Genomic DNA, 11,196 nt, shown 5'->3' with positions numbered 1-11,196 from the left:
CATATGACTTGTGTCCGGATAATATGTCAGAGCTCCAATCTGCCTCCCTTTTGTTCAGGGATCGGTCACACATGTAGTAACAGCTGTCAGACCAGACAGGGGTTTTGGATGAACTGGTTATGTATTTGACGAGTCCCATATTTTACTTAAATTTATTATGGTAAAACCTAGTTTGATAATAATTATGGGTGAAGCTCTGAGAGTTACTGTAGTTTTTAGCCTGTTGCGTTAATATGCAGCGATTGACTTGAAGATGAATGTCCTTGACAGAACTGCTAACATCGGGGGTGTAGTGGTAACAAAGAGGTGGGTAAACTATCAATTCTGTGATCAGGTGGACCAGCAAGGTGGTCACCGGTAAGGTGGGCCCCGGCCTCCGGGTGGATGTGGATCCTGATAACATCGCTATAGGCTATCATTTGGTACCAAGGGTATCACTGGTTGTTCCCTCATTAGGTCACACAATCACTATTCAATTCATACATTAATCTAAGTTCTTGTTAAAAGACTCAAGATGGAATAATATAGTGTACTCTCTCTGTCTCTCCTCCCTGTTCCTTGGTCCTCAGCTTCTCCTCTGTCAGTCCTCCACGTTAGTCTAACATGGAGGACTGAAGACCCAGCTTGTAGCCCTGTGTGAAGACAGATATTACTTTTTAGTATTTTTAATAAACCTGCCTTTGTAATTACCTAAAACCACCAGGTTGCTAGTGGAATTAACTGAAAAGTATACAAATTGAACACGGTTTAAATTAGAACCAAATGTAAAATAAAGTGTGTGAGACAAACAATGAAAGTTCCCCCTTTTATTTATCCATTTGGCAGACAATAGGTGAACGATGAACCGCTATTTCAAGTGATTATCAGAAAGACAAAATAGAAAAAAGTTGGTCTTATTCTCAACCCAATAAGAAATCAAACATCCCACATACACACACACTTCAATGAAGCCATTTCTACAAAGTACATGCCATGTTTCTAAAAAAAAAAATTGTGCTTTTTGACATCAAATAAAAAGATTTATTTCATTATCACATTAATTTCATATTGTGTTACCAGGAATCTCCATAAGGCACACAGAGGTGAACCAATATCAGACTAATCCACTTCTCTGGAGCCGCTGTCAGTCACCCGTTACAGGATAGCAGAGCCATGCCATTATATTTTACCTAATTGTACAATGCAATGATTTTAGTTAAATTGACAGTCACATTCCATTTTCCCTCAACATCTCATGAAGAAAGACATACAAAAATATATATATACACACACACACACAAGTCCCCAGCACTTATTATTCATTTGTAATTTTGTAATCTTTTTTAATGGTACAAATAACAATCAAAGCACTGTTGGTCAGCATTTAAGGCAATAATCGCATCAGTATGCTTGTGTTGATAACACAACTCCAGCTACAGTTGGATTATTAGTTGGACTAATAGTGAATGCCAGAAAAAGGAATAGAAAACCCCCAAGAATTCATTCTGTCGTCATTTGGATGTCATATCCCAAAAATAAATTCTAACAGAGAAGGTGCAAAGATAGGAATGCCGAATCCCAGATCCCCCTGATGTTTGCAGAACAAAAGATCTTGAACAAGACTCCAAAAGGGCACGTTCCACCTATCGGTAAGCAAATAAGAGACACAACCAGAAAAAAAAAAAAATTCAATATCAAGCCAGCTCTCTTGTTGCAACCAGGGGTCCTTACAGTGGGGAGTGGGAGACTGATTAATTAAGTGGTACCAGTTGACCTCACCTCACAAAGACCCCTGGTTCCAGTAACACAAATTCCATTACCTGCATTCAATCATTTTTTGACCTTATAGTCCCTGGTCAAGTTAAAAAAAAGGTGTGTTGCTGTATGAACTTTCCCCACAAATTTATTTAAGATTGTCTTACTTTTTTTCTTTTCAATTAAACCCATATAAGTCTGTACAGTACAGTCTTGTTGTTGCAATTAAAAAAAAAAAATCGTACCATTAAAGAGCGCATGCAAAAGCACTTGTGAACTTGTGAATTAACTGCGTATTACCTACATCCTGTGCAATTCAAGAAAAAAATATTTGCAAATAAAATTGCAAATTTGTATGTGTGTGAGAGAGTGTGTACATTCTGATATAGTGTACTCTAATGTTTTGGCTTGTGAAGACACCCGGAGATACAGTAAACACACCTGGCGACATGAGTGTCTGCATTCAACACAAAGAAAAAAAATTAAAGACAAAAAGAATTTAAAAAAATGTCTTTGGCAACTGTGCAACTTTGGTGATTAGAAATAAAACTAGCAAAACAAGCTGAAGTCTGAGCTGTGTACCAGCAGCATTTTTGGGGGACTTGATTCGGTCCCTTTTCTTGGAAGACCTTGTAGGAAGAGAGCCTTTGCACACTCCCAAATGAAAAAAACAACCCGCTGCAGCCTCGGAAAACCTGAAAAGTGATGTCTGAATGGCACATCTGCACAATACCAAGGAAGAATATGACTTAGAGAAAAGTTGGGAGTTCAAAGACGTTTGGCGTAGTTTCTGCATAGAATATGGTCTCGAACATCCCCCCACCCTCCGTTCTTCATGTGCGCCTTGTGCTCCACTCCTTCTGCACCGTTAAGGACAAGAGACGGCGGGAAGAGGCCGTCCTTGGCCGCTACAAGGCTCTCCTCTACTTTCTGCGAGGCCCATTCTGGCCTGCAGTTTTCCTTCTGGTGAAGGCCACAGTCTCCGGTGTGGAGAACCCGGGAGCCCTGCGCCACAAGCACTTTGACGGGCTTTGATATGCAGGTTCCCGACAGGTGCTGCAGAGTCCAGTCCCAGTTGTAGTCGTCATAGGTGCAGAATTCGTTGTTGCAGCCCATCAGTTTGTAGTACACCTCCCTGGAGATGGCCATGCCTATGTTATGTTTAGTGGACATCCACCCAGTGGTCAACACTTTATTGGACAGTCTGGGGAAATCAGCCAGGCCGTCGTGGTTACCTAAGGACAGCATGTCACAATCTGGGCAGCTGCTTTTCCTGAACGCCATCATTGATTTATAGAAATGGAAAAAGTCGGGTAAGATGTAGTTGTCTTCCTCCAGAAAGACTACAAAGCCACTGTAGCCCTGCAGCGCCTGCACTCGCTCCCACACATAGTGCAACTTCCACCACCAGTGGTGTTTTGTCTGAGTGATGAACGCCTCCCTGTAGTGTCCATATGAGTCCGGGTGCTCCGCGTTCAGGCATCCTGTTTTGAGAGCGCTGTCCTTGGATATGTCTCGAGGGCAGTCCCGCGGATCCTTTCCAGGAAACTCATTGGGATACAGCTGGGTGCTGAAGGGGAAATAAATTTGCAGGACTTTGCAGAAAGTTATCCCTTGCACAATGGCGTTTACTTCCTCTGAAAAGTAGTCATGGCTGAAGATGAGGAGGAAGCTGTGGACTTCAGCCGCTTTCTCCAGCGACCTGATGAGCAGTCTGAGGTATTCAGGCCTGTTGTGGACCTGCACGACCAGCACCAGTCTAGGCTCCCCTGGGAACCTATCGGCGTTGTGAACACACTGCCTGTAATTGGCATTGTAAACGGACTCGGCCAACTCTGCCAGCGAGCCCAAGTTAAACTTCGCCATGGCACCGGAGCGCGTGCACTGATTAACCTGAACGACGGCATTAGGTGCAGCTGGGTCATTATCAGAAACTAATAACACGCGTGTTGAAAACAGCAGAGTCACTACTACAAAGGAAACACCCAACAGCGCGAGCACATTCCTTTTGAGCAGCCGAAACCTCATTTTTTGGGGAGAAAGTAAAAGTAGACTTTGGAACACAACGGTTTTCATTCACCTTATCGCGCGCGCCGTCATTGTAAACGTTGCTCGCGACGTCGTGTCCTCGTGCGGGGAGGCAACGTACAGTTGAACGTCGCGCGAGTTAATCCAAATGTCAACCGTTTCTCGCTGGCTGCCTTTCCTCGCACGCGGGACTGTCTTTCCGCCTGAAAAGCGGCTCATTTGCCGAGCCGTCGCTTCAGCCACCTGTAGAAAAGTAGAACAAAGCGAAGTAAGTAATGGAGACAAGTCCTGTGTGAAAGAGGCGTTTAAAAAAGGAAGAAGCTACGTCACCGCTGTTAGCTAACTTTGACTCACCCCAAGGTGTAATGTGTCAACACTCTCATACCAGGAAGAGGATGATGGGACTATGATACATCTTGGGTACAATGTATTGACTGCTGACGTGTACAATCCAGCCGACGGGGGGAGAGCCCGAGCTCCTGCTCAACGAATCATTGTCTCACCTATAGTTGAGTAATATGAGTCGGATATGTAAAGCAGGCACTATTTGACTAGTGAACAGTAGGAAAATAATCCCCTTTACGGCAATAACATGGACCAGTTTCTCTTGTTAGTCTCACAAGTCATTGGTGAGCAGGGGTGGACTCTGTGGATCCACTTTAGCACTGTACTTAAGTAGCCTACAATTTGAGGTAGGCTCATTCTAGCCTACTTACTAGTCTTTTTTTCTTTTCATGCCACTTTCTATTTAACCACATTTCAGAGAGAAATATTGTACTTTTTACTCAACTACAATCTGACAGCTTTATAGTTACTTGACATATTCAGATGTTTGCACACAAAATGCATGTAGTTAATAAAATATGATTTTTTTTATTATTATAAATTAAACTGCCCAACAAGTCCAGCTGAAGTGATTAGCCGATAAAACGGAACACTTTGGATTGTTTCCCATTTCTAAAATGTGAGGAGTTTTCTGCTTTGAGTAGCCTACTGTTATTTTGAATACTTTAAGTAAATTTTCCTAATAGTATATACTTTTTTTTTTTTTTTACTTAAGTGACATTTTCAACGCAGGACTTTTACTTGTAATAAAGTATTTTTACTTTAGCTTAAGTAAAATATCTGAATACTTCTTCCACCCCTGAGTGAGTGTAGTTTTCTATCTTCTTTTAGGCCTAGTCTCCTGGCATTTAAAGATATAATAGTATATAGACCTGGCAGAAATAAGATTTTCAGTTTTGACAAAGTTGCACTGTTATAAAAATATAATAAACAAAATATAAGAAGAACATAATGTTTTAAAGGATTAGGGTTTTTAGAAGGATGTATACTGGACTTTATTTACCTCACCAGGTCTCAGGGTGCCCTTTGTCCTCCGACTTGTGGGTAACCTGTTCAGGTTTGACTGGTTGAGTTGGAATTGGTTTATCTTAAAATCTCATCCAAACAACAAAGGGGTTTAGGGTGTAATACTTGAAACTACATGACAGGAAACGTGATACCCCCGATGGGGGTGCATAACAACAGGAGAAGGAATAAGAGCTGCAGTGACTGGTGTCAGCTACTGGGACGGGACGGTTAAATAGGACACTGTAGCGTAGGAGAACACCTGTGCTGTTGGCTACGCTATGCTTAATGTGCAGGCGTTCATTCAAATGTTTTGTTTTCTACTTCTTAATAACCAGAGGCTGTTAAAATAATGTACCCAGTGATACCAGTATACAGAAATAAAAAATATAACACAACCAATACCAAGACTCTACCCCTTAATAAAAAAACATCAGAAATTGGGTGTTGCTAGAGTTAAAATGTAGAATATTTTCTGTTAGACATACTGTGTGTGTGTGTGTGTATATACAATTCTCTCATAAAAGCTGCTCGGTTAGTAAACTTCTGAAATCGTTAAACTTGGTTTGAAAGGTTGAAAAAGTGGCCACAAACATCCAAAAAGCATCAAAAATCATAAAAACCAACCTCCATGGCTGACAAAAGTTATACAATGCGAAATGTAAGGAACCAAAATCCAACATGTATGCAGCTCTTGTTCTATGGAACATTTCTGAGATTTCAATCTGCCAACATGTCATATTCTTCTTTTCTACCTCATCATGAAAATATGACATCTTATTGTATAATGTGTGTTTGTACAATTCTGGGAAATTATTTTAAATTACACAATATTTAATACACCATTATATTAAAAAAAATACTTAAACCAGCAATAGAGTTACTTTCAATCAATTCAATTTTTTTTATAGTATCCATTCATAACAAGAGTTATGTTGAGACACTGTACAGGTAGAGTACGTCTAGACCACACTAGACCACATAATTTACAAGGACCCAACAGTTCTAGTAGTTGCCTCCAGTGCAAGTAGTGCAACAGTGGGGATGAAAAACTCCTTTTAGGAAGAAACCTGGGTCAGACCCAGGTTCTGGGTGGGTGGTGTCAGACAGCCGGTTGGGGGTGTAATGAAGAGTGGCAATAACAGTCCCAGTAAAAGATAACGGAACGGTGACTGAAAAAAATAGTAGTTTGTAGTAGTTCATGACATAGCAGGGCACGGCATTAAGGAACCGCAGAGCGTAGCAGGATGTAGCAGGGCATCGCAGGACAGGCACCAGGACCTGTTCTTGAGGTTAGTTTAGATGGGCGTTAAAGGATATATCCTGAACCACAATAACTCCTAGATTTCTGACAGTAGTTTCTATGATACATCTCACAATGCAGTCGGACACGTCATCATTGATGCATCCCGGGTCTCGAAACACCAGACACCCTCATCCGGGTGACCCAGCCAGGGCTGATCAGACCCTCGATTTGTGTCTGAGTAGCCCTGCTCCACGGGACGCTCCTCCTTACCCACAGCCACCGTGGTGCCTTTTCTGCTGCCTCAGTGCTGCGCTTGATGGCCTGCCTTCTGTGGGCACCTGTGAGACCCAGAAGATGGTAAACCCCTGTGGAGGGTCCATCCAGCAAATCCTCTGCAGCCAACAACAGGCAGCTTCCATGTCTTCCACCGTTGTCTGCAGCCATTGTCCCCCAGCTCAGCGTATCTGGCTCGTTTCCTCTCAGTCGCCTCCTCCATCCGCTCTTCCCGGGGACTGTGACCTTGATGCTTTAGATTTTCGTCTCTTTCTCTATTCCCAGTATGCCGTAACTTTACTTTTGCGTGTCTGTATGTTAAAATGTATTTGTTTTTTACAGCACGTTGGGTTTGTAATAAAAAAACATATCAAATACACTTTTTTATGACATAAACCCTTTTCAACAATATTTCCAAATCACTCTGGGTTACATTGTTAAAAAAGAACATTTGATATATAAATACTATTTGATTAGTTTTATTTGTCCCATGCCTGTCAATGACACAGGCTGCATGGGAAGTTTGAATCCAGCAGTCCATCCATGTCAATGTTCTGTTTCTGTTTTTTAATCTTTGGATTGCTGTGGTATAAAACACACAGATTGTACCGGCGAATGAAGCTCTAGGTCAAATGATGTGGGAGAGAGATATAACACTCTATTGAAAAATGCACCTTGCCAGTTTATGGTGTTAACGTTCGGCACCAAAGAATCAAAAAAATGTACATGTGACATGTTCTCTTTATCATGCCCCGCAGGCTGTCATGCCCCTCTCTTGGCTAATGACGAGTCGGCCTGCAGGCCTGTTGTTGCTGAAGCTGCTGGAACACTTGTTTCAGATAACGCAGACAGCCTGCGTGAGCCAGTGAGATAACACTGCCTCATATAACTCCCCGGAATCCACTATTCCTAGGAAATAGTGGAGGTAGAAAAAAACAGTGGTAGAATGTAACTGTAATGGCGATTGTTATTGAAAATAACCCCATATCATCACATGCCCTTCACCATACATAGAGATTGGCATGGTGTTATTTCAGTTAGCCTAGTAGCTGGTTTGATTTACAATGAGCGATGATCTTATGGAAAGTTCCCCGTACCTATGTCTTTAAAGGGTATGTGATGATGTGTCTGTGTAGGGGATGGTGGGGTATTTTAATTGCAAAGGCCAAGGGAACTTTATCAGGATGCATAGTATCCATATCCATGAAACAACTGGCCTTTAAAAATTAAAATCTGCCTTCCTCAGCGGGAAACTAACATGGGGGGGTGTATACTTAGGCCCCCTGTATTTTATATAATAATAAACATGTATTCATATACAATACATCATTCATTCACAAAGAAAATTGGTGTCCTTAAAGGTTGGATTTTCTTAATTTATTTAATTAAGGCAGTAAGATCAATTTGTAAAATCTGTTGTTTTTTTTATCATCTTTAGCATGGGTGTGTAAACTTATGCAAGCCATTGTAGTTCAATGTGACTACATGAATGTTGAAATGACATATCATGTCATTTCTGTCTCTCTGCTCTTTGGCCGTTGTTCTCCTGTTTCTTTGTGTGTTTACTTGTTTGTTTTGCTTTTATTGTAGAAAATGCTGCTGTAATAAGGGAATTTCCCCGCTGTGGGGTGAATAAAGTATTATCTAATCTAGGTAAGGTCAAGGTTTATTTATATAGCACATTTACAAACAGTCGCTACCGCCCCAAAGTGCTGTACAATTATAGATAACAACATAATAAAAGGGCATAACAAACATCCGGAAAAAAAACATCTAAAACTGAATATACCAAAAACAACAAAAATACAACAACTAAAAAAGCTTTGCTCAAGTCAATACAACAACAAAATGTCACAGCTCAGCTTGTGTTAAAAATTTATTTTTAAATTTCTTTGAGTTATTCTCAGAAAATTTCACAAGACAATTTACAAATGTTCTAATCTAATCTAATCTAATGCCCGTCCCTAGTAGCTGTGATAAATTAACCTGAAGCTAATCCTTACCTGTTCAGGAGGAAATTAGCCAATCAGCATCCTTTGGGGCTCTAAGCTCTAGACTCTATCTCTGTTGATCCTGGTGCTTTGTCTGCTGCTTTCATGGCTGTACTAACGTTACATCTGTAGCGAGCTGTAGTTTTGTAGTGTTTGCAGATACATATCTGGCAAGCTGTTGATACCAACACACAGGCCCAAACACAGACAGACGTCACGGAACGGAAATGTCAAAAGGAGCATTGTTGTCAGAAAAGACAGTATTTCAACTTAGCAGTTTCCTTAATATCTGATGATGCATTGGGGTCATTTTTGGATTCCTTACAGTAAATCTATTACATATTGGACCTTTAAACATCTCAAGTTGACCCAAGCAATGTAAACCAGCAAAATAAAAGGATAATAAAAACACAAGTTAACAATGAGGCTCCTCTACTTCAATAAACAGGTGCAGGACTTTCCTTTAATTTAATACTTTTAGAACAAAGAAGGCTGCGTCTGCCTATGCATGCGCTAGAGGGAAAAACAGCTCTGGGTACATCAAGTGAAAAATGAATTAAGATTAGAAGAAGGAACAATAAATGTGAATGTCATTTAATCTCGACTGCAGTCAAATTTAGTGATCTTAAAACCTGGCCTATAGCCATCTCAAATGGTCCAAAAAATGCAAATCTATAAAACCATGGAATAGAATACGCCTTTAAATCAGGATGAGCGTTTGTTGTCACCATTCTGCAGTTGTCAGGCTTCAGGCCGCCCTGTCCCGCTGCAGCTGGGGTTTCTCATGTCCTGCACCAGGCCCCTTGTGTCGCATCAACAGCCCTCGGACTCTCAGCCAGGAACACACACACACACACACACACAATTGAAACATTTTATAAGCAGTGGTGGAATGTAACTCAAGAACTGTACAAATTTGAGTTTCTATCCATGCCACTTTCTATTTCTACTCCACTACAGTTCAGAGAGAAGTATTGTCCTACATTCATCTGACCGCTTTAGTTACATTACAAATTAGGATTTGATGATACTTCCATACTTCTACTAAAGTAATATTTGAGTGTTGAGACTGTTGAACGGTCAAGGGAACCTGATACCCATGCACAGAATCCATCCACAGAGACAGAAATGTCTTTAAAGAGCCTCTTTCCAAACCATGTAGAGGTACTCCTGTTTCCTTTCCCCAAATTCTGACTTTCTACAAGCCCTGTCTTCAAGTTCATGAGGAAACAATAGCACTGGCTTGTTAAGTTATTTTCTTTCTCACTTCCCTTGTTGGAAAAGGGCAAAGACCATGGCCAAAGTAATCATCAGTCAGCATGTTTAGTGTTTTTATTCTTTTTAGTTTCCTTGCGACTCTTCCTGTTTTCCTGTGTTGCTGTGATTAATGTTTCTGCTAGACCTCAGGGAGCGGGGAGGACGTGCCGTGGCGAAAACAAGGAGGGTGCAAATCACAGTGGCCTTGAGCAGAAACTAAAAACAAGACTAAAATGGACTCAGTGTGTCAACCAAAGTTAAAAACAACGTGTGTGCATTCAGTTTATACCAAATCACACTTGTACTTATATAAGCCCTCTTAAAACCCAAACTAAGTTTGGACTGAATTGAATCCCATCCATGACAGATCAGAAGATGCATGGTGCCTACATTCATTAATCAGAAAACACCTGTTACAAACACATGTAACAAGCCTTTTATTGCAAAAGGTAGAGATTGGAAATAATGAAATACATTTAAAGTATTGCGCCTATTTACAAGTTTGTGGTGCTTGTACTTTGAGTATGCACACAGCAAAGGGGGGTCTGGCTAGTCCACACAGCATTCCAGGGATGGGGGGAAAACATGCTCTGGTTTACCGGCATTTATTTAAACCAATCCCCGTCGTCTTGGGCGTAGCAACGGTGCCGATGCAAAATAGCCTCGGGAAGGAACTGTACGTTCAAAGGTTGTTTTAGTCGTGCAACAGAAAACTCCGATTGGACAGATAGTCTTGCTAGCTTGTAGTTCAGGGTTGCCATTCTTAGTTTAGAATGCCAACACAAAGAAAGGGGATGGTAACTGACACCGGGCCAGAAACAGTGTAATCCGGCGTAATTTCCAACAGCACCGGAGCCATCCCAGAAGTGGAACGTCGTGGCCAATCAACGTCCGTACACTCTTAAACGGACTGATTAGGCAGCAGAACAGAAACCGCCAGTGGGATTTATTTATTTAAAGTGCTTTTACAGCATAAAACAAAGAAAACACTTGATCCCTCCCCTCAACATCTCTACTTTCCCTGACCTCATCGAGGATTTTAGATCTGGATTTTCATGGTACAGCCTTAGTTCGGTTTTACTGTCCTTGGTTGTCTCTGGCTGTTTTGTGTATATGACAATGCCCAGAGAGTTTCTTTGCCCACCACCCGCCCCCGCTCTTTTTTTGTAATTCAATCCTCTTGATAAGCTGTTTTTTTGTAGTTCATCCATCCTTTTTGTGTTTCCAAAAACACTGAAGTATATTGTAATGACCTGAGTTAATGTGTCCCTGTCATTACGAGTTCATCAGTTAAGCAAATGTTTATATTTGTTAGTG

At 41.2% G+C, this 11,196-nt stretch overlaps 1 protein-coding gene across 1 annotated transcript; it reads right to left on the bottom strand.

Annotated features, from left to right (window-relative positions):
* Positions 1 to 2,332: 2,332 nt before the first annotated feature.
* Positions 2,333 to 4,277, bottom strand: LOC117961267 (alpha-1,6-mannosyl-glycoprotein 2-beta-N-acetylglucosaminyltransferase). Its single transcript, XM_034899814.1, has 2 exons — positions 4,117 to 4,277; positions 2,333 to 4,005 (listed from the first exon to the last, which is right to left on the bottom strand). The coding sequence occupies exon 2, from the start codon at positions 3,808 to 3,810 to the stop codon at positions 2,503 to 2,505; it is 1,308 nt and encodes a 435-aa protein (XP_034755705.1). The 5' UTR covers positions 3,811 to 4,005; positions 4,117 to 4,277; the 3' UTR covers positions 2,333 to 2,502.
* Positions 4,278 to 11,196: the final 6,919 nt, after the last annotated feature.

Source organism: Etheostoma cragini, chromosome 18 (genome assembly GCF_013103735.1).
Source record: "Etheostoma cragini isolate CJK2018 chromosome 18, CSU_Ecrag_1.0, whole genome shotgun sequence".
Classification (NCBI taxonomy): Eukaryota; Metazoa; Chordata; class Actinopteri; order Perciformes; family Percidae; genus Etheostoma; species Etheostoma cragini.
The sequence above is the reverse complement of the archived record's forward strand: the minus strand, read 5'-3'. Positions and strand labels throughout refer to the sequence as shown.